A 27,645-nucleotide genomic window follows, 5' to 3' on the forward strand; every position below is an offset into this window, starting at 1 on the left:
CACAGCTCTAATTTATATGGGAGTATGAACACTTTGGATCACCATTTTGCCCCTTGACTTTTTCTTTTTTTAAAGGTCTGCCATCCCCTTCTCTGTCCTTTTTGGGCATATACTGGGGATAATTGCTTGAGACCCGCTTCCAGGTTTTAAAAAAATTGTGCTTAGGCTCTGCATCGTCATAGAGGCTTACAAGTTAAATCGTGTGCGCAGTTTTTTTTTTTAAAAAAAAAAATTTCACTTTGTGTTGAAAGTGGAAAGAAGAAGTACAGAGCCAAGAATATAATAATGTTACATTATTACATCGAACTTGCATGAATTGCCTGGGCATTTTCCTAGACCTGAACCTGCTAGGAACATGACTTGTGTTTGATTAGATTTAAGTGGGCAGAAGTTTCGTCCTGGTGTTTAGCTAGATCTGGGATGTATAAAAAAAAAATAGTATCCTGCAGACTTAGACTTTGACACTTTTTATGCGTTGCAATTTTTTACTTTTTTTTGTTTTTGACCAGCCGTTGCAATTTTTTACTGGCATTTTACTCAAGGGAACTGCGTGATGAAGGGACGTAAGAATATTGGGGATCGCCAATCAAGCCAGACGAAGCATCTTAGAAAAGAGGGATCTCATTGACTACTAATTATAGTGATCAACATCGTGTGCATTCATCCAAATCCAATTCATTTAAATTCTGAATCTATTAAAATAAAAATTATTTAAAAAAATTAAAAAAAATATAAATTGAATCTAAACCATTCAAAATTAACATGAATTATCTAAATTATGATAAGCACTCTATGCCCATTGTTTGATGAACATGGAATGTACTCCCAAAAAAGATTCATTCTTATTTTTTAGTAATCTATTACATACAGCTCTTTCGTTTTGATTGATCAGTATTTTCAATATTTTCATATTTCATAATATAATGTGTTTGAAAAAAAATAAACATAATTAATCAATGGTCTTATCCATAAACATTCTTCAGGTTAATAATGAAATGAAGAGTATTTTTAAAATTTATGGTTATTTTTCAAACAAAAGTCTTGGTATATATTTAATGCGAATCATTAGTTTTCACAAATTATTTCAAAGATGTTTTATAAATTGAAACAGAGAAGGTATTAATTATTATTCATACAATGTCGCCAGTCTCTATCTTGATTAGTTTATCGATATTTTTCAAATTGAGCAATATAGTACGCACTTTATATATCTCCAAACTAATCTACAAAGATAAGGAAAACATTGATTTTCGTCTTGTTTGGATAAGATTATGGACACTAGGACAAGAGAAACTACAAGCCACGTACAAACTTATGGATTTGAATTGGTACGTGGACCATGTTCCTTGGAAGAATTTTAAACTTTATTACACGTGATTTATGCAACTGTGGTTACCTTAGAAACCATGTACACGTAAACTTATCGATAATATTGAAAGCTTTCATCTCCTGGTTTGCCAGGAAATAATAATATTTCAGCTTGGTGGTTCCTTTCTCAAATTGCCAGAAGATTACTCTCCGGTCTCGGTAGTGAATATCTTCATCTTCAATTTATAATAATTTAAAAGCTTGCTTTTAAATACTATCTCTAGTCCTAATTAGAAGGCCTCGTTTGCAGAGATAATACGACATATATCTTAAATATTTAGTAGTCATAAAATGCTATTCAATCAGAACCATACCCAATATGTTAAAATTAATAATACCTCCGGTTCTAATTATAAGATCTTGTTTATAAATTACAGATAAGATATTATAATTAGGACTAGAGGTAAGATGTATTTGATTACTCAAATAATTTATAAATACGTAACAAGCAAGAATAATACATATCAAATTGCTAAAGACGGACTAACAAATATTTTAATTACAAACAATGGTCGCAACTCGCAACCATGGTTGCGTGGAGGGAAAGGATGTATTATATGACGAAAGGTATGACACAGTGAATATAAACAGTGCTAGAAACAATAAAGAAAATGAAAAAAGAGTAAATAATGGTTAAATATATAAGCAATAATATTAGCATTGACTATTGACTCGAGTGTGGGCTCGAACAGGACAAAAGTCAACGAGAGGGACCAGTCAGCAGCTCCTTAATTAACTGATTAATTAGGATACCTTCCGTTTTCATTCTTTTTTTTTCCTTTCTTATTATTTTAATTGTAAGAAGAATATAAGAAGAGGCATCAATAGATCTCGAGAAAAATGTGAATTAACGGACTTGGTGTCATGGAGGATTTGGATGGAGTAAATAAAAAATAAAATAAAATAAAAGAACTAGATTTCTATAGTAATTGGATGAGTGAGTAGTGTCTATAGATATTATTTACCGTAAAATACATTTGAAAATAAATTATAAGAATGGGACGTCAACCATATGGCCAGATAAAAGTTGAATGATTTAAGGTTGATGGTAGCAGCGAAATAATAATAACTCTCCCTCATCTGATCACTCAGCAGTTAAACCGCATGACCACGTATGTACGTTTAGTAGTTTAAATTTTGGAAATAATTTAATTTAATTCTCCCCGCCTATTAAAGAGTCAATAATCCGGAGAATAATGAAAGCAATGCAATAAGTGATTATACATTTATACTCACTAAATATAAGTCTATACACAATCAGATGATAATAATAAATATATAACAAATATTTCTTAAGATTTTTTTATTGACCTTCATTTTGGCGTAGCAAACAAAAATAATATTTTTGTGCACTGCTGCACGTTTAGACCTAACTTGCTAGAGTTGTTAGCTGAAGCGGGTTTACCAAACTTAAAAAAAATAGCAGCTGTTATCCAATATATAATCTCTTAATTAGCAGAGCAGAACCTACGAAACATATAATAAAGTGTACTGGTCCACGAACATTGTAGATACTATATAGGTGCGCGCGCGCTGAAGTAACTCCAATTGGCTCTCGTATTCGTGTGATGTATTACTCTTCTTATATGTAATAAATTGAATGGAAAGTAGTAAGTGCTTATTTTAAAATGACGGTGGGATAATTTAAAAACAGTTTTTGACCTGTGATTTGAGTAGTATGAAGTAAGTATATAAAGAGAGTTTTATCTCGATTTATGTAAATATATTTCATAAATACTTAGTATAAACAGCTTCAGTCAAGGCCGAAAAAGGCAGAGAAATACTAATTACAGTGTCCCAATTACCAAAGGACAAATCTCTGCAGGCTCACATAGTCACACGCACATATATCTCAGAAGTTTATTACTAGCTTAAGACAAATTTATAGGTCACATACCTCAAAGGATACGTTGAATCTTATAGTTTTTAAGGTTGAAAGAAACAAAGAATATGTATCTATGATGTGCTTGAAAACGTCAGTTGCGTCATGATGGCCCTTTTGTTTGGGCGGAGGACATAGATCCACTGGACTTAACATGTCAGTGAAGTCGGTGACATGTCAACAATCACAATACTAAATCTACATTCCCTTCCACGTCATTGGCAGTCACGGATTAATTAAGTTGGCTGATAATATATGTATGTGTGTGTAGAAAATTTCCACAATGATCCGATCGTATTATTGTTTGCTTGTGAGGAAAAAAGAACCAAAATGGAACCATACAATCCCTTGTCACTTTCGTTTACGGATTTTCTTGTTCTGATGAGATAATTAGAAATAAACGCAGCAAAGGACGATAGAGATTAGAGTGCGATCGATCTGTGATATAATTAAGCATCAGCATATAGTGAATTTCCTGTGTTTGATTTTGGCTTGCTTCTCCTTCTCGGAGTTTACCCTCTGTTAGGTTAAGAATAGCCTGTCTCGTGATTAAAAATAGACTGGTAATTTTAAAATTCTATGTAATCAAACTGCAGAACATCGCATTTCAAATTAAGCGCTTAATTTTGACAAAAATTTCTTTTTAATTAGAAATAATTAAATAGATCATTGGATGGCAAAGATCCCGTCATCTCGTAGATGCCGGAGCAAATCCCACTGTCACCTTTCAGCACATGGAAAAGCCTCAGGCTGCTGATTAAATTAATCGATTTCTCCATTATAAAAACATTGACAGTTTAAGAATCCCCGGGAACAAGAGAATTTATTTAATAATAATTAGAATACCACCTGCCCAACTAAAGATAAACATATGCCGTCTTTTTGTTAAAAAATAAAATTTAAATGAATTGACCCCTGCGAGTTTACTAAGTTTAAATTAAAATAGGTTTCAAGACGTACTTATTAAAAGATACTTATAAATTGGAAAAAAAACGAGGAAGTTTTACCCTCCATTTAAAGTTTGATTTTACCCAATCAAGCCTATGCTGGTCAAATAAATTAGACATCATATAGCTGGAAAAAATGGCATGAGTCATTTAACAGTCGCTACTCCAATTTGTAGCTTTTTTAGGGATATTGGTGGAATTGTAAGGTAAAACCGTAAAAGCTTAAATATTAAAGTAAGGATATTTATAGAAAAAGCACTTTTCAGTTTTCATCACATGTCCGGGGAAAATTTACTAGTCATGAGTTCCAGGTCACTGTCGTATCTTTGATACGAAAACCAAGAGCCCGTATTTGCACGGTTTATTTTAATTTTATTATCTTTTATCTTTATTTAATTTTTTTAAGACAATCTTTATAATAATAGTAGTTCTACAGTTCTAATCAATATACTTAATTAGTAAGAATATTTTAGAAAAAGATAATACCTATTTATTATAAATAATTAACAAAACTAATTTTCTTAATATATTCAAATTAATTAATTGGATTTTATATTAAGTACTTCTTCATTTTAGACTCTTTTAATCGAACACTCAAATTAATCCGATGTGAGAAGTTATTTACATTATTGTTGGAGAAATCGTTGAAAAGTTCCCTTGGAGATTTTATTAGTCAAAGTGAACTAAAATCGAGTATCATTAGCATTTCTGTATATAAAATTCAACAGAATACTGGTATTTTTTTGGGTATAAAATCATATCAGATTTTTCCGATGAATAAAAATTTTAAACAAGGGTTTTTTACCTAATTATTATTATTATTTAGAGGGTAATAAATAACAGTAATAAAAAGACAATAATAAATATGACATCAAAATTAATCTCATTTTTATATTTATCAATATTTTTTCTTTTACACGCGTAACCAGACACGACCTTTTCCAGCCTCTTTATATGTTGACAAATCGCAACTTAATTTTCGGGGTTGCTTTTTATCCACTTCTTCGCGCGGATCAACATCAAGTATAAAATTTATACGAAGGTGCATTATTTGCCATGGATCATTATTTACCAGTTGCTTGTTAATATGGGCTGTTCAAATTAATGGGCCATCAGCACAGGCCTCATTCATTAACTCTGCAGACACCACAAGAGAACGTGATCCGTTTGTTTAGTATATGGGCCCAGTAAATTATACGGGCCTTGCGCTTGATTATTCTAATTTCAGTATTCCCATCATGTTTTGAGTTCTTCAGCTTCAGTGACTCCCGACTCTGTCAAGTGGATTGTTTGATCTTCGTGCTCGCTCTCTGACCAAACCAAACAACTTGAAACGAACTTCGTTATAGAAAACCACGAGTCAGGTCAAAAGTGAGCATAAAAGGTCCCGTTTTTTTGGGGGGGGGGGGAATAGTTAATGCATGAAGAAGAAGGACAATGGATGAAGCATACATAGCTTTTTCATCTGGCTAGTCAGTTTGAATCTGGTCATTAGTTCGTCAAACGTATGCGGAATGAAATGAAAGTATTGTACGGTTTAATGAATCACCCCACGGCTGGGCTTCCTCTTCATAGAACTCAATCGATTTCGAGACACTGTAGGGGCGTTGTGTTTAATATTCTCTTGTTATTTTCAGTAAAATGTTGTTTATTATTCTTTTGTCTTTACCCGCAGATATGGTCGGATAATTATTGGAAGATGCCTGGAATGTTATACTTCATCTCACGATCACCATGTACGTACGTACATTAGCAGAACAGTGCACTGACAACAACCTACACTAAAGTCTAAACACACTCACACCCCCACCTCCCTCTACCTCATTATTTTAGAATCATTCTTCCACGAAGCGTGGGAGCACTGCTATATGAAGAATAAGATGCTATACCTAGCTAGCCACCTAGCAAGCTGCCTGAAATTCTCTCATGACAGATTTGCTATTTCGCTACGTTTTAATTAGAAAAGCCTGCTTATTATAGTACTCCTCCGGTCCTAATTATAAGACCCAATTGACTTATTTGAGGAGATTAAGGAAGTAAGTTAAGTTGGTTATTTATAATAAATAAGTGTTGTCATTCCTAAAATATCCTTGCTAATTAAGTATATTGGCTAAAACTATCATTATTAGAAGGATTATCTTGGAAAAAAATGCATAAATATAAGAGACAAAATGGATTGGGTCTTATAATTAGGACCAAATAAAAAGTCAAATTGGGTCTTATAATAAGGACCGGAGGAGTAAGTAGGTTTACTTGATGTATGTATATGGCGTCAACATACCCATGCAAATGGCACGGCTTAGCTTGGAGGGACGATTTTGTTCGGTGAAAAGTGAAAACCATTCAAGTCAATGTCCCTTGCAACTTCGTTATATTATTTGCTTATGGTTCCTCAAGTTGATTTCTGGTCCATGCATATCTGTTTTAGTTTATGACGCTAAATTCTAGGGCCTTGGGTCCCTATAAAGAGATATCAACACGAAAGTCAACTTTGATTTTATCTCATATTCTTAATATAAAAACTAGTTGACTAATTTGAATTAACTAGCTAAGTTTGTTAAATTAGTTATTTATAATAAACAGATCTTATCTTTCCCATAATATCTTTACTAATCATGTGTATTATTTAGAACTGCTATTTGATAAAATCTTTAACATGTATAACTACTATAAAAACTATCTTAAAAAAATAAATAAATATAATAGACAAAGTGAATTAAAATATTATATTTATAATTAAATTAAAAATCAAACTAGTTTTTACAAATGATCGGATATAATATCATAAAATAAACAATAGTCAGAAGTAACTGCGTACGCACATGTATGTAAAGCATACCGCATGTTTCACGACACGCCTGTCGTCTTTGGTTATTATTACAAGTGGCTGTATTCTCGATGCCTTTCTGTCACTTGGTCTGCTTCTTAACATTATTCCACTTGGTTTATCACACAGCCCCTCGTTATATATATGTTTTCTATTTCAGAGAGTAATTCCATTTGATGGTTCCTAATTCATGGCACGCCTTCAAATTCAATTTGATTACCCGTGGTTGTAATTAGTGTTTTTCGCAGCTATATACTCTTCCAGTCCTTAATATAGGATTCAATTTTTCAATTGGTTTTGGTCTTAAATATAAGACACATTTCTCATATTTATCAATTTTCTCTAAATTATCTCTATAGATACTCTCTCAACCATAATCAAGTAGAAGAAGCAGATGGGGTATTAAGAAAGATGATTATGGTGTTTTAGGAAAAATGTGTCATTTTTTTTATAATTAACTAACTTACCTAACTTTCTTAATCTAATCAAATTAGTTAAATGAGTCTAATATTAAAGATCGGAAGAGTATTACTTTAATAATTTGACGCCACCATTTCTATTTTCTGAATCATTTAATGTTGTACGAATTAATTATTGTGTACTCTTTTCGATCCTATATGTATGGCTAAAAGACACTAAGAAAAGAGACTTTACAACTTTTTATAAGCCGCCATATTTATTATTTGTTACTCCTCCGGTCTTTATTATAAGACCCTATTTGACTTTTTATTTGGTCCTAATTATAAGACCCCAATCCATTTTGTTTCTTATATTTATGCATTTTTTCTAAGATAATTCTTCTAATAATGATAGTTTTAGCCAATATACTTAATTAGCAAGGATATTTTAGGAATGACAACACTTATTTATTATAAATAACCAACTTAACTTACTTCCTTAATCTCCTCAAATAAGTCAATTGGGTCTTATAATCAGGACCGGAAGAGTATGACTTTTTTAATACCCGTAATAAAAAATGTAGATGTTGTAAAGTACAAAGCCTTTTTTTTTAATGTAAAATTCGACCATATTCACTATTTCGCTGTTTATATATTTAGGGATATGCATGAGGAGAGAGCAACAAGAAACTTATATATATATATATATATATGTATATGTATATGTATATAGACGACCCTTGGAGGCTCTAGCGGCCAGTTTGTGTTGTAGATTCCCACTAATTCAGATGCAGGTATCTAATTTCTTTAAGTTAATGAATTTTGGTGTTGTGGATAACCATGGTCTCTTTGAATCTTCATCCATTTTGTTTTTTATATTCGTTTTGTTTTGTCATTTCATTGCCTCTCTATTGGTCGAAGCATTGTTTAATTCGTTTTTTTTTATTGGCCAAAAGAAATACACATAAATTAATTTTCTTTTGACGTTTAGATCAATGACACACATAAATTATTTTTTTTTTCCAGCTGCACACGTAAATTAATTGATACAATAAAATAATATAGATGTAATAATATATGTTTCCTCGTAGTGAAGCTGAATGCGTGCATTGTAATTTGGTGTCCAGTTAATTAATAATGCTTACCATTTTTTTTTTTGGGGTTAATGCGATTCATCTTCATCCAGCAAAAAGTAGGAAAAATGCGATTCATCCACATTTGGGCTTTCCTTGTAGACATTCTTCTAAAATACTCCTCCGGTCCTTACTATAAGACCCATTTAACTAATTTGATTATATTAAGAAAGTTAGGTAAGTTAGTTAATTATAAGAAAAGTGACACATTTTTCCTAAAATATCATAATCATCTTTCTTAATACCCCCTCCCTCTTCTACTTGATTATAGTTGAGGGAGTATCTATAGGAGGAATTTAGAGAAAATTGATAAATATGAGAAATGGATCTTATATTTAGGATCAAAACCAACTCAAGAATTGGGTCCTATATTAAGGACCGGAGGAGTATTAAGTAGATGATTCGAAAACATATAATTGAGATTGCGTGTATAAATTGGAAAAAAAAAAGGAACATCCCATATAGTGTTTCTGGGAATGAGTAATAGTTTAATTAGATATAATTTCATATTAAGATTTTAAATGTTCAGATTTAAATGAAAATGTAGTGATGGCCTCCTTAATTTTGTAAGGGACACACAAATTAACTTCACAACTCCAATTCTCCAAACAATCTAAATTGAAGAACTAGCCCAAAAAAAGTAAGAATTTAGAAGAAGCCAATTTCGAAGTTCTGGTGTGTGTGTGTGTGTGTATATGTATATATGTGTGTGTGTGTGTTCATCAATGATCTCCACCTACGATCTAGAACCGTATATAAACATCTGCACAGAACAATTGTTTAACTCCATATTTTCTCGCTTCTGCAACAGTTTTGAGAATTATAATAATACAAGAGGACTGGCAAGGCATATTAGTCAGAAATTTTAGAAATTAAAGGGAAAGAATATATGTTTGTGTACGTACACACACACACACACAAAATCAAAACTTGGCGACGTGTATGTTATATGCAAGTGGGTATATAAGTTCATGTTAAATGGCAATCGAAGGTGGCCCCGAAGGTCTTTTCAAATATCAAAAACAGAAGATGTATCGAATTTGTGCTCGATCTTTGCACTCTACATGCATGCTACGCCCTTAACTTGTGCGTCCCTAGCTATTTCCAAATTAAAGCTATTTTTAAAGATCAAGAGGAATGTTTCAATTTGAGAGAAAATTAAAAGTTGGATTGCGAGCCTTGAAATTAGTCACTTCCGTGCTCCTTTGGTGTTGTGTTTTGGGGCATATGCCCTAGCCCTAGACCCTAGTGTTTTCGCTTTCTGGCCCTTCAATTTTCATCTGATACAGCCATGGGAATACAATTCTTTACATCCCAAAAGGAAAGTAGGAGAGTGATGTATCATATGTGTTTTTCTTCTTTGAGCTCTGTAGACATTATTATTTAGGTTTTCCAGCATTGTTAAAATTCTGAGCGTGCAGAGATAAATGTATGATAATACTTGGGGTTTTCAGGGACAGAAGAACACAAAGGTTGTTCACTTTTTTGACTTACTTTAGGGCCTACGTATCATCCACGTAGGTTATTCCTTTTTGTCAGGTTCATAAGGCCGAATGCTGAGGAATCTGGCTTTCCATCTCCCTTCAACTTCGACGCTAGCTGCACATACAGACCCATTAATTTGATTCCACCACTTCTGATTGTGACATTTTGGGGGCTGCTGTAAACTATTCATTAACTTTAATTACGTGTCTTACTAGATAATACATTTGTCATCCTAATTACATTCACCTGACTCGTCCACTCCAAGTAAAGTTATCTACATTCCAGATTTTCCTATGCATTATGTTTTGTTAATTATTGAAGTTTTCAGATAATGGACAGTGAAGGGTTATTTTTAAAATTAACCCCATCGATAGTGGTTGTCTCTGATAGTTTTCTTCTTGTTTTGTTACGCCCAGCTTATGTTGTCTCAACGCATTCTTCACATTGAGTCATAGACCATTTGAAGAACTCGATTATAATAACCACACCAAAGAATGCTGATGCTACTGGGAATCAATTTCTGATTAAGTTATTCCTGAGGGTGCATGGTAGCTTTGAAAATCACACAGGCGAGTTACGTAATTTTGTTATGGGATAAACGAATGACCAATTTTAGCTATGAAAAGCTTGAATGCTATGCAGGAAATTATCTATTCAAACAATCTCTTTTTCTTGCTTTTCTTGAAAGAGCCGTATGATGTTTCTTTTTTAGGTCCGAATGATGTCGTTTGTAATTTTGACTTCTTCATGTGAGAATGCGAATATGGGGAAGTGACGGTAACGGAGGGAAAAAATTAACGTAGGGTTTATGTTCGTATATCTTTAAGAATTGGGACAAAATTATACAATTTTATTTCATCAGACAAAGAAGAAGCTGCTCAAGGAGGACCCAGCAACATTACCTTGCAATGAAACTCGAATAAAAACTGGAGAAGGTTTATAAAATAGATTAGTGGTCCAGTCATTGTTTGGTGGGATATATTTATTTATATAGGATGTAAACTCAAATGAATGCTTGCTTGTAAGGCACCAGGACATGTTCCATAAGTATAATATTTGGAGCTTCAAAAGAAGGGTGTGAGAAATGAAAACGTTTTTTCTGTAACAGTGGAAAAAGGGTTCTGTTTGAGCCATTTCTTCCAAGTAAATTGTGGTTTTGATCCTTGTATCGAGCATTTCATTTGCTCTGTTTTTCATCACTAAAATTTGTTTGGAAGCTTCATCGAACTCGGATCTAGAAGTGGGAAAAAATGTCCAAACAAGTGTGACAAGTAAAGAATAGACGCTATTACATAGAAATAACTGTCACCGCAATTCAGCTAGACAAGAAGTTTAAAAAAGGAGTTGAAAAGAAAGGTCTCTTCGGGGAAACGAGATGCTAAAAGAAAAGAGGTAGCAAATATTTGTAAAGAAAAATCAGAATCAATGGCACGAAGGCACTGAGATAGCATATGAACGTGTTGAATATGACTCAATCTTCTTGCCTTTTGGAAATGGAAAGTCCATTGAGTTCATTGAGAATCTGTAGTTAAAGTTCCACCTTGTTTACGAGATGAATATAATATTGGATGCACTTTTCTGGTAATTTCCACTTTCCACTAAGCAAGATGCAGTTACCATCTGTGTGGATAGCTAAAGCATTTTCTTCCGAATCCATTATAAGAATAAGTGCAGATCTATTGTGTATGAATTTATGCCATTATGTTATTTAACGTTTATTTATTACAAATATAGATGCCCAACAGCCGGAAACAGTATTCTCCAACTAAAAATGATCATTAGTCATTGTTTAAGAGATTGTATCCGGTAGTCCCTGAGTCTGTAATCCATGTTTCGTTGGCTGCTTTGGTTTTCCTCTTTCCTTTGATTCTTTTGCATGTAGTTAAAATTCACGTGAAGACAACGTTAGAGAAAATATAATATTTGTTGGCGAAGATTTGTTCTTTTTCGTGCTCTGTACTTTGGTTTTGTCATTGCTTATTGTTCGTTCCTATCCTTTTTAAGAATAACTAATTAATTATTAACGGCCCTGCATGGTGGAATTTCGACATTTAGATCCAATTCTTGTAGCTCAAGCCTTTTGGAATATAAGAGAGAATTTCATGCCTTAGGCCAAATTTATTATTATCCCTGGTACCTTACCAATCTTCTTCTTCTTCTTCTTCTTCCATTTGGCTCGGGTTTTGTAACTTGTTGTAGATGAACGAGAACAGAGTTGACTGGCAAGGGCAGATACAACAGAGGCGGGGACTAAGTGGGGATTTCAATTATGAATCTAGTCATCGTTCTCATCAATGTTTTGATGTCAAACAGGCTTGGAATATTGGTGTTGGAGGAGCTGAAGAGTCACCACACATGGGCTCTGCAAAATCATCAACCACCATTATGGGCGGTTTTGAATCCCCCGCTTCTGCTTTTTATGCAGCAGAACGATGCATGGGGTTTCCGCAATATCATTCCCAAGCGAACATAAATAATCCCTCTTTTGGCTCTCCATTTTCTAAGATTCACGATTTGGAACTCCCTTTGTATCAATCTCCCAGGGAAAACACTTTCTTGGATCATTCGCCACACCAAGTTAACTTCAATGTCGAATCATCTAACCCCTTGCAAGCAGTGGCTAGATCCCAAGTAGACCCAGAAAGACCCAATAAAACTCCATGTGGACGTTTGCCAACCGACAAGTTTCTTCCAACTGAACAACACAAATTGTTCATTGATGTTGATTATGCCTCAGTCAGGGGAAACCATACGGTAAGTAATTTTGCCAGTTCTTTCTCTGGGTTAGTCCAGTGTATATTCCCTGTAGATTAATTCATATTATGTTTACTGCATCATGTTTCAGCAGGTTGGTTGTGGGTCATACAATTTACCTCTTTCTCATGTAAGCTTCTCCTCACAGCAAGAGAAGCTGTGTCCAACGGTTTCGGCAGCAAGTGTTACAATTAATGGAAATCCTACTTCTAATGGTGGGGCAGTAATCCCAAGTAAATCACGTATAAGGTGGACTCAGGATCTTCACGAGAAGTTTGTTGAATGTGTGAATCGCCTTGGGGGCTCTGAGAGTGAGTAACTTGTTAATTTCAAATTGTTGTGAAGAAATATGAATAGCTGTTAACATCTGAGAGTCCTCTTGACTGTAGAGGCTACACCAAAAGCCATATTAAAGCTGATGAACACAGATGGGCTGACCATCTTCCATGTAAAGAGTCACTTGCAGGTTTGGTATTTTGAGTTTTGAGTTTCTTCATCATGATTGTTGGTATCGTCTTTTCAGACGTCCTAAAAACACATTTTTTCCCCTCACCTGTCTTGCAGAAATGTAGAATTGCAAAATACATGCCAGATCCAGCTCAAGGTAAATTCTCAGCAAAAGTGCAGGGTGCTTTCCTTTCTTTACTTTGCCAAGTAAATCTTTTTTGTTTGATATTTCATAAATCTTGAGCAAATATTTTTGTGGTCAAGACTTGTTAACGCAGAGGATGAGCTTCACTGTTTTCCCAGGTTATGATTACTAACTTATTGTTCAAACAGTAATTAAAATTAACAATTCACAATTACTGATTTCTTATACTATCTTGGAAGACTAAAAGTAGTGCGAGGAGAGAATAACAATCTTGCTTTTCTCCTCACTGAAATTATTTATATAGGAAGTTGCAATGGAGAGAAAATACGATTATATCGATCATAATGGCAGAGTTTGAGCTGTGAAACAATACAGTCTGCTTTCTCCTAGTAGGTGGGAAAAACCGTAAACTAACAATAATCACGTAGATGTAGTTACGTTGAAACTCTCTAGTGGGACTGGGCATTATTACTACTAATGTTGTTCTCTTATCATCCTCCGTCTTGCTCTGATGCGGAGGAGGACAGTGATGGAATAACATCCCAGAAACACATGTAGCCGTCTCTGGCTTTTGTAATCGCTTTTCTTACATAAAAGAAAAAAGGATAGATTAATAAAGTGATATTCTCTTAACCTTTTGACTTTCTTTCCCAACTCTATATGATCTTTGAAGTGCACATTGTTCTTATCTCTATCCATTTGGCAGGTTACACCCCATACTGGGATCTAAAACTTCGTTTTCTGGTGCAGGGAAGTCTGACAAAAAAGCCCATATAGACGATGTGCATCAAATTGATGTTAAAACGTAATTCTTCTTTTGCCTGAACCTTTGTCATGGTTTTGAAGTTCCATTAGTTCCATCAAGATTTACTTCTGTTGAATTGCAGTGGCTCGCAAATCAGAGAGGCGCTTCAGCTACAGCTAGATGTTCAGAGGCGTCTCCATGAACAGCTAGAGGTGAATGCTTACTATATCCTCCATTTCTATGAGAATAACACTTCTAGTTTGAACAGTGTCTTCATGTTCTCTAGAGCATTCAGATTATGTAACAACGTGTTTAGAGTGGTTTAATTAATTTACTTCGTGTACCCAGATTCAGAGAAGATTACAGCTTCGAATTGAAGAGCAAGGAAAGCAGCTGAAGATGATGTTTGACCAGCAGCAGAAAACATGTAATAGCTTCTCGAATCTGGGCAGTACAGAAAATGATGATCCATCAGTTAGTCATAAAGAGGTTGAGGTTTCAATTGCCGAGGGGTCTGGAAATTCCTCCTTCCCTTCCAAGATATGTTAGCTCTCCAGGCACATGGTTGGTACTTGGTAGCTCTTCAGATGTGTAAGATTAATTTTAATGAGCAAAATATAAACCACACCGTACAAATTCTCTATGGCACAAACATATCGTCATTAATCCTCCATCAGAAAACTCTGTGATTGTAGTACACAAGATTATTGTGCTCTTTGGAAACCAGAATCCTTGTACTTCACCTTCATATTGCTCAAGAAACACTTTCATGACACCAGTGAGTAGATCATTTGTAGCTAGACAAGGCTTTTAAGGGTTAACTGAGATCCAAGCTGCAGTTATCTATACAGGATGTTATATTCTGTTTCCAAAGTATTAGGAAAGCAATGAGATGCGTGATTCTCTTGAGCACAGCAAAAAGACAATTCCGTTGAGGGATTCCCTTTTGTAGGTTAAATAATCCCAAGTTCCTAAGAAGATTTTTCTCGGTGGAAAACGAATCTGTAATTAGTCCTCTGTCTTTTGTTGTGGACGGTGGTGAGAAAGGGCACGCCTTAAAAAATTGAATTTGTATCATTTATGTACAAGCCTATGCTTTAGACAGGAATCCACTTGTCGTTGCCCTAATGCGATCGCAAATCGTCCGGCGCATACACTTGGCAGAGAATAGTTGTGATTATATATTAAATAGCACCTTTTACTCTTGGCCACACAAAAAAGAAAAAAAGTTGGAAAGAAAATAAGAGAAAAGCAAGAATTTTTTGCTCAATAGCCGAGGCTTACACTTTTTTTTTCCACTTATAAAAAGTTTAAGTGAGTTGAATCTCCAAGACTCATCGGAATCTAGATATATTTTTAGATTCAAAAAGCGCTTATAAAGATACTACTTATAATTATTATCCACTAACAAGGTTCTTACGTTGCCAACAGAATTCAGACTCATAATATTATAAGTTATAAACTAACTTCTTATCAATTAGACTAATTTTGTTTGTTAAATTTTAAAAAACTGAGCCTCGGTACAAGGGGCATCCTTCCTAGCCATTTCTCCTTTTTTGTTTGGGCCTTCGTCCTTGGAAGAAGATGCATCAGAGATGTTGCCTATTTCTAAACCATTTGTCTGTAGAGATGGTATAGCCTGGATCAATACATACATCTGTATGTAAAGAGTGCGGAGGATAATTAAGAATCTACATCCATTGGTTATGATAGTGATTGGATGGTGTTGTAAATGCCGATTTTTATGATTTTTATTCAAATATATCGAAAGAGCTATAAATATGAGTTCACAACTTTTCTTGTTTTACACTCTGTTCTTTACTCAACAATCACACTCTGCTGCCCGTCTCATAATAGCCAAGATATGTGCGAAGCTAGCATGCGGCTTAACAAAAAAAAAATCCCCTATAATGTTTGGTTCAATTTACAAATTATAAAAGTTCTTTATTTGCCTAAGACTTGTTTTCCAAAACAAAACAAAAAATATTGTAAATTTCAAGACATATATATACAGCAGATGCCTCAGGAGGATACTGTGCGTAGGGGGAAAAAAGCCTTGAAGCTTGAATAATTCCGAGTCGCATCTTGGTCAACATTGTCCTTAGCTCCTTACTCCATAATGTTGACATATTATGTCCTTCTCACTCACTCTCCAAAATCATGTCCTCATTCTACGCAATTTCTTCTTTCTTAATCACTTTGGATGTGTCCCACTCCAACCCCAATATAGTGATACCACAGCTAAATCCGGATTGCCCCGCGAAGATGATTATTTAACACCTCAGATTCCTCAGAATTAATTCATGAACGCTCCTCAAATACAACTGACCATGATAAACACACTCATAATTCACCTTCCAGAATGCATACCCACTACTCTCTTGAAGAGACGAATCCAAACAATAAATATTAATTGAAGAATTCAATTATCCCGCTGTTTCAATATTCTCTTGTCTTATCCTCAGCCTCTTGTTTCCGAATTTGTAAAGCCAACCAACGAAGAGGATGTATATCTGTCAAGCACAAATGTATTATTGAACCCTTTTCCTTTGAACAGGAAATTCACTTCCCTTTTTGGTCTAAACTCTAAAGAAACTTCGCATGATGCATGGAGACGATATCATGTCAACATACATTGCTACTTTTACTTCACCTCCACTCGCTTGTCTCTTTTTCATTTCCTCCAACATCATTACAAATATAAACTTTAAATAATCTAATTTCAAGTATTTGATCTATCCTTCTTGGTGAGCAGAGGAAATTAATAAACAGATGCCCGCGTTGGAACTTTGGCATTAGCTAGGTAGCTAAACCTTCACATACAGAAAAAGGTAGCGTATCTAGAGAGAAAGATAGAGAGAAGGATGCACCATTCTCCGCAGATCTTCAACCTTCAAGGGGAATCCGGCGCAGGAACTCAAAGTCTGTCCAAAGTTGGAGGACCAGAACACCAAACTTTCGAAACCATTGGATTACCCTTCAACATTATGTCTCCTCTCCAAACATCAACTGCCTTGTGTGGAACTAGAGCCTGGACGAGCTTTCACCAACATGACCCTCAGATTGATGTTCCTTCTAGTTTTTGTTCTGAGCTCCCACAGGAAATATATTCGCCACTTCCATGCCATAAATCTTCTGGGGATAACTCCGCCGTTACCGCTAAACAGTATCCATCAGCCTCCCAATTTAGTTTCACCAACTCCTTGCACTCCATTGTTGAATCTTTCTTGTCCAGCAGCGAAGAAAGCTTTTCTTCTTCTGATATGTATGGTGAGTGTCCCTCTGATTCAGACAGATATAGAGAGTTTCTCGGTGAAGATAACATGTCTTTACATGAGCGCTCAAAAGAAAATGAATTGCGCGCCGAGGACGCTGCTGAAGAAGTGGAACCCGTGGAAATTTCCTTTCAGCATAGAAATCTGCAGGTTCTTATTTATTACTACCATCTTTTGATTTCGTTATTTAATACCGACACAATATGATGATTCATTGGCTTTCTATACTCAGTCACCAGATAAGCAGTGTTCACGGGCTTGTGGGGTTGCTTGTGTTCCATCTCCTATCAACACTGTTTCTAGGAGCTCTCTAACTCGTAAAAGAAGAATAAGATGGACCAAGGATCTTCATGAGACTTTCGTCATGATTGTTAATTGCCTTGGCGGTCCCGAGAGTAAGTTTATGTAACACGCGACAGAGGATAACCACTCAGTTTTATAATTAGTTCGTTATTTGATTGATCTTATATTGTAGAGGCAAAGCCTAAGTCCATACTCAAGATGATGGATTCAGATATGCTGACCATTTCTCACATCAAAAGTCATTTGCAGGTGATTAAAATTCTTAATATTAAGCAAATCATTTGTTGTTTTGAAACTTCGTCAATATACCTACTGATTGTCTCTATCTGCCCGGCAGAAATATCGTTCTACAATATGCGTGCGGAAAGATCTGCAGGGTAAACTATTTCTGTTCAACTTGCTTGTGTTACGAGTGCCTTGTCTTTTTCACCATCACTTTCAATCGAATTCATTTAACCCTACATGAAATTCCGACATACCTGCTTCTTTTCTCTTTTGACCAGTTCTAATGAGGAGTTTCTTTAAAGATGGTTTAGAAAAGTAGTTTCCCATGTTATTAGACTTTTAAAATATAGAATATACTATGAGAGTAAGCTTTAATTTTTCATTTATTTGGAGGGTGAGTGTAGACATGAAAATCTCTGGAAATTAAAATAGACATTACCATCTGCTAGCTTTTGCAGCACGCTAAAATGAATCATGTTTCCTCCCCTTGCCGGATAATATAGGAAGCTATATATCTATGTATTTCCAAAATTGGTCAGATGTTTTAGTTCTCATTTTCGAACAGTATTCACTCTCTTGGGCTTTTGTTTTCAAACACAAAGGATATATATATAGACTCCAAAGTATCGTCATTGCTAAACAGTAATTAACCGGGTTGCCTCTTGGCATTTCAGAAAGATCTGGAGAAGGAAACCAACCAGAAGGAGTCTTCGAGCTTCAACTTAAAATGTAGTCATCACTTTTTAATTTATTCTCGGTAAATCCTGTATGCATTTACGTCTAGTTTTTCTAATCATACCAACATATAAAATCTTTCCTCGCGCCAGCCATAAGCAAATTGAGGAATCACTACAACTTCAACGTGAGGTCCAAAGGAGTCTCCACGAACAGCTAGAGGTAGTATACGCTATACAGTAGTTGCCAATCTTATTTCATGTGAATTATGCTTAATTTGTCTGGGTTACTCTTTTTGATGTTCAGATACAACAGAATTTGCAATTACTAGTGAAACAGCAGAGGAAGCAGCTCAAAATAACGTCAGATTACCAAAAGCAGGGAAGCAAACTGCAAGTGTGTGCCCCAAAATGATGAGGATCGATTACTTTCTGGGGGAAAATCTCCATTTTCACAGGCACCTTAAGACGCATAGTTTGGGCATATATACTTGTTTGGAGTAATAATCAAGCACGTGAACAGGAATGATAGAGGGGTTTTCAGTTTAAATGGCGGTGGTTGGTTTCAAAGTGAAAATGTCTCATTTCTTACGGTGTTAATTGGTTGGAATTTTAAGCGTAGTCAGTTTGAAGGATCTATGCTTTGTTGTAGAGAGATTATGGGGAGGAAGAGAAGCCGACAACTGGCCTTGGACCGCTTAAGGAGGTTAGAATAACAGTTTTCCCGTTCAAAACCAAGTTGGATCACATCAAATGATATAAATTGCCCTCGCTCAGCGTAACAAAGATTGCTAACTTTAAAATTGGTCTCTTGCAAAATGCATAAATTTAACTTTCCAACCCCTTGGTACGATTTATCTCATTAAACGGTCCAATTCATTTTAATCAGTATCGGACCTTAACTGTAAAAAAATAATTATTTAATGCTAATTACCATGTATTGGCAATTAATTTAATTTTTGAATAATGCTAATCCAATTGTGCCAAGAAATTTGCTCTCGAACTCATTCATAAAGTGGCTTTTGTTGATACGATACTATTGACCAGAAAATAAATAGATCTTTAGAACCTTTAGACTTCAAATTTAATAAAGAATCTCAATAATAAATATAAATTAATACTCCTCCAGTCCTAAATATAAGACTCCTTTTCTAGTACTACAAAAGGGGTCTTATATTTAGGACAGGAGAAATACTACTCTTGTCCTTAATGTTATACATATTTAAACTAATTTGATTAGACTTAAAAAGTTAAGTAAGTTAATTAATTATAATAAATATGACATGTTTTTTCCTTAAAACACTTTAATTATCTTCCTTAATTCCTTTCCTCTCTCATACTTGGTTATCATTATACAATATGGATAATTTAGGAAAAAAATAATAAATTTATAAAATAAGTTTTAAATTTAAAATCAAGATTAACTCTCCAATTAGCCTGTATATTAATCACAGAAAGAGTAAAAACAAAGCCCCGTTTCATAGATAACGTGGCAACACCAGGTAAGCTCACTTCATCGAGGGCTCAGATGAGCTGACTGAAAACTTCAGAGGATTTAGGTCCGTCTACGGGGGGAGGGACTGAGGGGTATGGTAATCGACCACGGACCTTTTCCTACACAGTGCTTATTGGCTGGGCCTCCTGGGTTTGATCACCAATGGGCCTCTTAGGTTGCGGTCAACAGACTCAAAAAAGGCCGGCAATCTTTATTTGTACTTTGTGCCCTAGTCGACGAACTAGGTGGCGATCGGACACTCCCCATAACGACGACGTCGTACCCGATATTTGATCTTTCCCACCTCCTAGTTTCGATTCTCGCAGCTCCACTCGACAAAAGTTTAAGCTCTCCTTCTTGCCTGCATTAAATCTCCCAGAAGCAGTAATGATCTACTCGCGAAATTTTACATTGAAATTCACTCTTCAACGGCCTCCCCCTGATTTTCTACTTAGGTCATCGGAAAACCTAGTCGGGTCTATATCTCAAATCCCTAGACTATACAGAGCTGAAAGAGCAGTTCCGCCTGCCCGTTGTGAAGATCTTGAAGCGGCTGTGAATGCTGCCGGTCTCACCAGCAAGCAGGCCCTAAAAGAAGCAAAAGTTGCTTTGCTGGAGTATCTGCATGCTACTAGAAGCATCCAGTACTTGGATGCGGATCATATGAGTAGAAACTCGCCTTACTTTCTTGAGGGGCTTCTGAAGAAAGTAGTCATAGCGGGGAACATTGGGCGATCAGTTTCCAGGTATTTGCGTTATCATCCCATCAATGAATTTGAGCCCTTCTTCGAAAGCATCGGTCTAACACCCTCTGAATATCCATCTATTTTACCCAAAAATATGATGTTTTTGAGTGACGATCAACTGTTACTGGAGAACTATTACGCTCTTTGTAACTATGGGATTCCTCGTAATAAGATAGGAAAGATATATATGGAAGCAGCTGAAGTGTTTCGATATGATTATGGGGTTTTACCGTCAAAGCTTCGAGCTTATGAAAGATTGGGTCTTGGCCAGCCTACTCTGCTAAAAGTCATTGCTTCTAGCCCATACCTTCTGACTGGAGATTGTAACCCTGATTTTGTTAAGGTTATTGAGAAGTTTAGGCATTATGTTAAGGATATTAACTGGATTGAGGGACATTTATTGGATGACACTTCTTGTAATTGGAGCCAGATGCTCAGGCTCCTGTGCTTTTTGGGCAGGGTTTTGACTGAGCAACAGTTATCTGACATAATCAACCTGCACCCTGACTTTCTCTTTGAGGGATCGGGAGGTAGTAGCACACTCTCCCTTATTGTCTTCCTGCTAAAATTTGGATTGTCTGTGGATCAAATATCCTTCATATTTATAAATTTTCCACCGATAAGAGTGAGCAAATTCCTTTCAAACTTGAGGCATTGTTTTCTATTCTTAAGTGAACTTGAAATGGAGGCTGCAGAGATTGGGAAGATTTTCCGTTCTCACTCCTTAATGTTGGGTTCATTCACTTTGAAGAAAACCAATAGTTTACTTTCTAACTTGAATGTTGGGAAGAAGCGACTTCGGATGTTCGTACAGGATAATCCGTTAGAATTGAAGAATTGGGAATTGGGAAGAAGAGTCAAGCCTTTGCCGGGCACCGACGAAGAGAAAATATCCCGGTTGCGGAAGACAGAGTTCTTGTTGAGATTGGGATATGATGCGGACTCTAAAGAGATGAAAGATGCATTTAAATTGTTTAGAGGTAAGGGAGCAGAACTCCAGGAGAGGTTCAACTGTATTGTTCAAGCTGGCTTGGATCCTCAAGACGTGCAGGAAATGCTCAAAGTTGCCCCTCAGATTCTTAACCTCAGAACAGATGTAATCAACCAGAAAATTGACTATCTTGTAAATGAACTAAGACATCCCGTATCAACTTTAGTCAACTTCCCATCTTATCTTTCCTACAGTACTGAAAGAGTCCGGCTTAGGTTCTCAGTCTATAAGTGGCTTGTAGACCAAGGATGTGCTGATCCCAATATTTCTTTGAGAGCTGTAATTTCATGCAGAGAGGACATGTTCATACAATGTTATGTAAATCGCCATCCAAGTGGCCCTAAATTTTGGCAGGATTTGAAGAATGAAATTTATTGTCAGAACTAGCATTTTAACTCTTTGGACATACGAATGATCTAGACTTGATATCGATATTTTAGTCTCTCTCTAATCCTCGCAAGGGATCAAAGGTTGATTGACAAATGACTTGCATGTGTTCTGAAAACGCATTGCCTCCAGTTAACTTGATTACTATAGGTTGGCATGCTGGATAGTTATAGCCGATTGAAGATTAGGCTTGTTTAGAGCTCAATAGTTTCCTCTCTTAGTACATTTGCAGGTAACCAGTACATTTGCAGGTAACCAGGCAGTACAGAGGAAATCTGTCCATTGCTAGTAGCTAGCTAGACATTACAGAGGAAAACGTGTTTGACTCTTGATCAATTGTTCACGTGTTAGTATTTGCTTAAAATTCTAAAGTAATTTCTTAAATTGTAAATAAAAATCTATTTTCAACTTATTTATTATTTTTAATTAATTTCAACTAATTATTTGTTATCTTAGGAATTAGTTATTCGAAGTTTATGATAAACACCAGAGGGAGTGCTAATTTGTCAAAAAATATATATTGATTTACTTAAAATGTTTTTTTTAAATGATCGGTACTAAAACTATCCTTAGGGGGTGTTTGAAAGCACTCAAAAGTGTTTTTTAGAAGTATTTTTTCATAAAATGAGACAAACTCTTCCACATATTTACTTTGTATATCGTAAAAGTACTTTTAAAACCATAGTTTGATTTCTATTCAAACACCCCTTAATGTAGGAGAATATCTATGCCATTAATAAAGCTGATTTTATATTAAGGATTGTAATTCTTTTTAAAAAAGTGAATATATGTTTGTAAATCTAGTTTCTTTATTTTTTGTGTGTTATTTATCTGTTTTTATTGTTTCTTTTTTTTTTGATACGTCTGTTTTTATTGTTTCTTGTTTATCTTAACTAACGGAATAGAATAGTTGTCACAAGTGTGTGTTGTTTGTTTGTTGGTGCGTGAGAAATTTCATGTTATGAGACGCCTGCGCCTCACGCTTTCACCTGAAAAATGGAAGAAAATTTCTGCCAAAAAGATATTTAAAAAAAAAAAATGCGCACCGCTGGAATCCTGCTTGAAAAAGCATGGATTAGGAGGCGGTTTGGGCCTTTGTGCGGTTCTCTATATCAAGCGTGATATTCTGCTGATGCTATTTATAAAGCATAAAAAAAAAAAATTCTCTGTCTTATTTATAAAGTACTGAAAAATTTTTTTATATAAATTTATAATTTTACTTTTTATTTATTATTATGTTGACTTTGTTTGCATGAAATAAAATACATATTATATGGGGATAAAACTAAAATTTATATAAGAGTTAATGAAATTTAAATTTTTATTTATTTATGAAGGAGTATTTTTTATTGGATGTTAATTTAGTGAAAAATTATATTCTAACTAATACTTTTATTTTTATTTTAAACATGAGGTATATTGCATACTTTTCATTTTTTTTACAAATATAAGTATTTGAATAGGCATAAGCTTCCTCGAGTTTGAAAATTTATTTACATTGTTTATGAGATTTTGTGTACTAACAGAGTTTATTTTAAGTACACTTGGGTTTCTTATACATGCATAGAAGTCGCATTCATCATGATGGGGGGGGGGGGAAGAGAGGGGAGAGAGAGAGGTGGCATTCGTAGATACCATTTAGTACACAGACACAGATATTGACATCGGAGTATTAACTGGCGTAACATTTTTCAAAATTACAAATAGCATTACAGTATTTACTTTAGGAAGGTTTAGATGCTGCCGTGTCGTTTCTCTACTTGAACATACCGACCCCTCAACATCTTCGCTTTAACTCCGATACCTCGTGTCCACCTTTTTCCTTCCTACTGTCTCCAATTCATTGCTTTCCGTTTGCCTCTTCTTTTCTTCTCTCTTCCTTAGGTTACTGCTCTCAAACCCGGCTCGGCTTGACCCACGGAGCAGCTTCAATCTCTTACATTTATCCATCACGTCCCTTTCTGATCTGGCTCTTCTTCATCTTTAATTTAGATCAATTTTTTCTGCCCCTTCATCGACTCTGTTATACATTACTGTCTGCAGCAGCCGGCCTTTCAGAGGAAGGCTGTCGTGCTCTTTTCGGCTTTGACATTTTCTGGATTTGTGTAATCAGATTTCATAAGAATGGGCCATCGTCGTGTTTCAGATGCGGAACGTAAATAAATTCTACGAGGTGAGCCTCAAGTCTCTTGGTTTCTCTTGCTTTATTTATTTCTAGTAGATCTTACAAAATGTGTGTTCCCTTTTCTTTTCTTAATTTCTATTAAATCCCGTTGTCTTTTTAGTATACGAAACTTAGCAAGGAGCTCTATGAATCTTCAAACTTTATTCGTCACAGTGTTTTAATTGATCGGGATCAGTGGAAATTAGGATGTTTAATTGGTAGATTGGGATTGGATTTTGGTGGCAGTTCAGTGTCATAAATCTGAACTAAAGAGGCCTTATGTTTATGCACAGTTACGTCCGCTTCTTTGCGTAATGGGATTCAGCTTATTGTTTTGAGTGGATTTGCATGAGTAAACGGGTCCAAATCGCTGCTGAGGAGAGTGATATTAAATAAGATACGGGAATATCTCGTCATTGGCCTGACAGGATCTGGCCAGGTGAAATGGAGACCCTATTCCGTGGATTGGTTGCTCATAATTTCGTAGAGATCCGTCATGCGAATAATTTGCTTGTCGTGAATGTCGTTTCTGAATGACCAAAAAGAAAAGAAGAAACAAGAATGTTGTTACCTAAGTTGTCCTAAGAAATCATCCGATTGTCTGCCATATGCCTATATTTTTTTGTGTGCTCTGTGAACTTGAGTTATTCTCTTTCTTCCTTTAGCCTACACTATATTCAGTAGGATATATATATAAGTTTCCATGTCCTTTTCATCTTTCTATCCTTCTATTTTTAAAGCTTGGCTATGTCCTATATCTAAAGTTATTGGCTCATTGCTGGTGGCGCACTTCAGAGTTTTAACTGACGTGCTGTTTACCTATTCCTTTAAAGGCAGAGTGCTGAAGAGAAATAATTAGCCGTGCTGCATACCACTTGATTCACATCTTTCTTTAGTAGCGTTGATTTAATATGCACAGATAACTGATTTAAGCAGTACATACTGATGAAGTATTGCCAATGAGAGGATTTGAGGTGTGCAGAGTATTGAAAGATAGAAGTGTGCTCAGAACTACCTCATCACAAGCCTTTTGAATTGTTGGACATCTTTCATTGCCATTCATTTCTTTGACCCACACCTGGACCTCTAAGTGCAGTTATTTTACCCTTGCAGCTTTCTACAAGAGCTGTTTAGTAGATTTCATCGGCAAGGTCCTTTTCACTATGGGTAAAGGCAGAGGAAAAGGGAAGAAGCAATCGGTTATTGCTAAACGGGAAGAATATGGAAATGAAAAGGACAAAGGTTCTGCTTACAGGCGAAGTGGAATACAACAAAAGTCACTGAAGGATGAAATTGAAGAACCAGAAGAAGTGTCAGGAAACATAGAAGACGGGGAGAACGTGGAAGTTAAAAATTCAAGCACTGAGAATAAGAGAAAAAGGAAAAGGTCTGTACTAGTTAAAGAAAAGATAGATCCTGTGAAAGAGGAGAATCCCATCAGAGCGAAACGAGATCCGGATGATTCAAAAAAGCCCGTCGGATTCCGGCAAAATGGAAGCAGGCGGAAAAACAAGCCTCGCCGGGCAGCTGAAGCTGGTGTAAATTGCAACTTGCAAAGCGAGATTTTTGTCTGATTGTCACGATAGTATTAAGTTGCGAGTTTTTTTTTTTGAAGAACTGGAATTTTTTCAGTCACAGACAAGATTTCTGTCCTATGTAAGGCTTGTAATGATTGCTTATCATAAATTATGCTGACTTCTCTTCATTTGTGTGTGTGTGGGTGTATTGATCTCCTTTAGAATAAAAAGTTGCCTTAGCCGTTAGTTCAGCTTAAAATTTGTTGGCCACAATACCCGTAAATAAACTTGAATACATATTTTTTCAATGGCAACAAAAATAAATGGAAGTCGTGATGGCAGAAAAAATGGATTAAAATATGTCCTCTTTTTTTTCCCGTTTCACAGAGACTTTGTATACTGTGAAAGTAACAAATGTCGGTAATTTGACTAATTTCAGTAGAAGTTATTAGAGTTCCATAGAATGTGTTCCGCTGTTTATGATTTTCTCGCCTTTATTTATAAGTTAATTCTTATATGTGTGCATCTGTTTTTCAAGTCTAGCAGCCAGCAAAGCAAATTGGGAAGCTGAACCGTATTGTAACTATGTAAAGAGGCGATACCAGAAAAATGGCATATAGGTAATAGGTGTCAAAATAAAAACGAGCTAAAGTAAAAATAGGTCGAATGTACTATCCTTCTTATACACTACCTACGGTCCTTAATATAAAAAGTTATTTAACTTTTATTTTATCCCTAAATATAAAATTTTAATTAACTTTATCTTTTATATTTATTCATTTTTCTAAGATAGTCATTGTAATTGTAATGGTAATTCCAGTCAATGTACTTAATTAACAGGGATATTTTATGAAAGACAATATATATTTATTACAAATAACTAATTTAATCTATTTAAATTAATTGATTAGTTCTTATATTAAGCATAGTAGTATGTTTGTGTATATATTCACAAGGGATGTGCGTGAGACATAAATAGCACTATTGGTTTTCGACCAAGAGCAGTCTTTGCTGATATCGGCAGCAATGAGGTTTGCTGGTCTAGGAGGAGACAGAGAAGGAATATATGGTCATGAGAGTGATAATTGCAATTGCGCAATATTCAGTAAGAGACAGCGTCCCTTTTTTTTTTTTTTTTTTTGGCACAGAGAATTACCCAACACGGCATATTGGTAGACTTGGAATCTCAGAATTCGGCTGAACGAGCATCTCAAATGACTCAGAAATTGTACCACTATTGGTGGCGGTTGCCAGCTTTCTTAATCAAGCCTTGTCTGCCACAAAATTCCATTGATGCCTCCATTAACAAGTTTCGTCACGTAATAATTTGAGTCATTGACCATTCTCGATCTTGAATTATTTTCCTCTGTTTCTTATCTTCCAAGTATCGTTCTCTGTTTGTTTATATGGTCATAGATGGGAACCAATCTTTCATGAGCTTCTCAGTGATGCTAGTTCCTAGCTTTTCTATATATAACAAGTGATGTTACTAAGAATGGCTGTTCAATTTTTTGTTTGGGTTATTTTAAGTCTGCATTTAAACGCCGCATTCGAGGACTCGAAAACTGGGCAAAAACCCATACGCAAGTACGTTACCTATCATTTTAGGCTCTCGTCTATTTTTGGCAGCGCAAAAGTAGAACTTGCAGAACTTACTATTATAGTGTGACAGTTAAAGGTTGCAGTAATAATTACGTTTCCAAAAACTGCATGTATGGGTACAGATATTAACAAAAC

The 27,645-nt window shown here is 35.3% G+C and overlaps 4 protein-coding genes across 5 annotated transcripts; all 4 read left to right on the plus strand.

Moving 5' to 3' along the window:
• The first annotated feature begins 11,811 nt into the window (after positions 1-11,811).
• On the plus strand, positions 11,812-15,283 carry LOC114743382 (protein PHR1-LIKE 1-like). Of its 2 annotated transcripts, none has more exons than XM_028931593.1 (7): positions 11,812-12,794; positions 12,886-13,105; positions 13,184-13,260; positions 13,359-13,398; positions 14,137-14,191; positions 14,274-14,343; positions 14,480-15,283. In XM_028931593.1, exons 1-7 carry the CDS (start codon positions 12,240-12,242, stop codon positions 14,678-14,680), a joined length of 1,218 nt encoding a protein of 405 aa, XP_028787426.1. In that variant the 5' UTR covers positions 11,812-12,239; the 3' UTR covers positions 14,681-15,283. The 2 variants fall into 2 exon arrangements, with proteins under 2 accessions (XP_028787426.1, XP_028787427.1); XM_028931594.1 differs by having other exon boundaries at positions 12,889-13,105.
• A 1,712-nt stretch (positions 15,284-16,995) lies between these two features.
• Positions 16,996-19,342, plus strand: LOC114743384 (myb family transcription factor PHL13-like). The gene is made up of 7 exons (XM_028931597.1): positions 16,996-17,556; positions 17,639-17,801; positions 17,882-17,958; positions 18,047-18,086; positions 18,609-18,663; positions 18,762-18,831; positions 18,916-19,342. Exons 1-7 carry the CDS (start codon positions 16,996-16,998, stop codon positions 19,021-19,023), a joined length of 1,074 nt encoding a protein of 357 aa, XP_028787430.1. The 3' UTR covers positions 19,024-19,342.
• Positions 19,343-20,490: 1,148 nt separating this feature from the next.
• On the plus strand, positions 20,491-22,227 carry LOC114743386 (transcription termination factor MTEF18, mitochondrial-like). The gene has a single exon (XM_028931599.1). The coding sequence runs from the start codon at positions 20,491-20,493 to the stop codon at positions 22,225-22,227; it is 1,737 nt and encodes a 578-aa protein (XP_028787432.1).
• A 3,291-nt stretch (positions 22,228-25,518) lies between these two features.
• Positions 25,519-26,172, plus strand: LOC114743380 (uncharacterized). Its single transcript, XM_028931590.1, has one exon. It carries the CDS (start codon positions 25,555-25,557, stop codon positions 25,963-25,965), a length of 411 nt encoding a protein of 136 aa, XP_028787423.1. The 5' UTR covers positions 25,519-25,554; the 3' UTR covers positions 25,966-26,172.
• The last annotated feature ends 1,473 nt before the right edge of the window (positions 26,173-27,645 follow it).

The sequence above is a fragment of the Neltuma alba genome, unplaced genomic scaffold, assembly GCF_004799145.2.
Source record: "Neltuma alba isolate B1F8T4 unplaced genomic scaffold, ASM479914v2 tig00004010_pilon, whole genome shotgun sequence".
Classification (NCBI taxonomy): domain Eukaryota; kingdom Viridiplantae; phylum Streptophyta; class Magnoliopsida; order Fabales; family Fabaceae; genus Neltuma; species Neltuma alba.

What these genes read in the sequence shown, in the direction of transcription:
- LOC114743384 (XM_028931597.1), top strand. Translation starts at nt 16,996, where the DNA reads ATGCACCATTCTCCGCAGATCTTCAACCTTCAAGGGGAATCCGGCGCA. An exon ending in TTCAGCATAGAAATCTGCAG is followed by an intron (nt 17,557 to 17,638) that starts GTTCTTATTTAT and finishes TTCTATACTCAG; the next exon opens with TCACCAGATAAGCAGTGTTC. An exon ending in CGTGCGGAAAGATCTGCAGG is followed by an intron (nt 18,087 to 18,608) that starts GTAAACTATTTC and finishes TTGGCATTTCAG; the next exon opens with AAAGATCTGGAGAAGGAAAC.
- LOC114743382 (XM_028931593.1), top strand. Translation starts at nt 12,240, where the DNA reads ATGAACGAGAACAGAGTTGACTGGCAAGGGCAGATACAACAGAGGCGG. An exon ending in TCGCCTTGGGGGCTCTGAGA is followed by an intron (nt 13,106 to 13,183) that starts GTGAGTAACTTG and finishes TCTTGACTGTAG; the next exon opens with AGGCTACACCAAAAGCCATA. An exon ending in CATCAAATTGATGTTAAAAC is followed by an intron (nt 14,192 to 14,273) that starts GTAATTCTTCTT and finishes GTTGAATTGCAG; the next exon opens with TGGCTCGCAAATCAGAGAGG.
- LOC114743380 (XM_028931590.1), top strand. Translation starts at nt 25,555, where the DNA reads ATGGGTAAAGGCAGAGGAAAAGGGAAGAAGCAATCGGTTATTGCTAAA.
- LOC114743386 (XM_028931599.1), top strand. Translation starts at nt 20,491, where the DNA reads ATGATCTACTCGCGAAATTTTACATTGAAATTCACTCTTCAACGGCCT.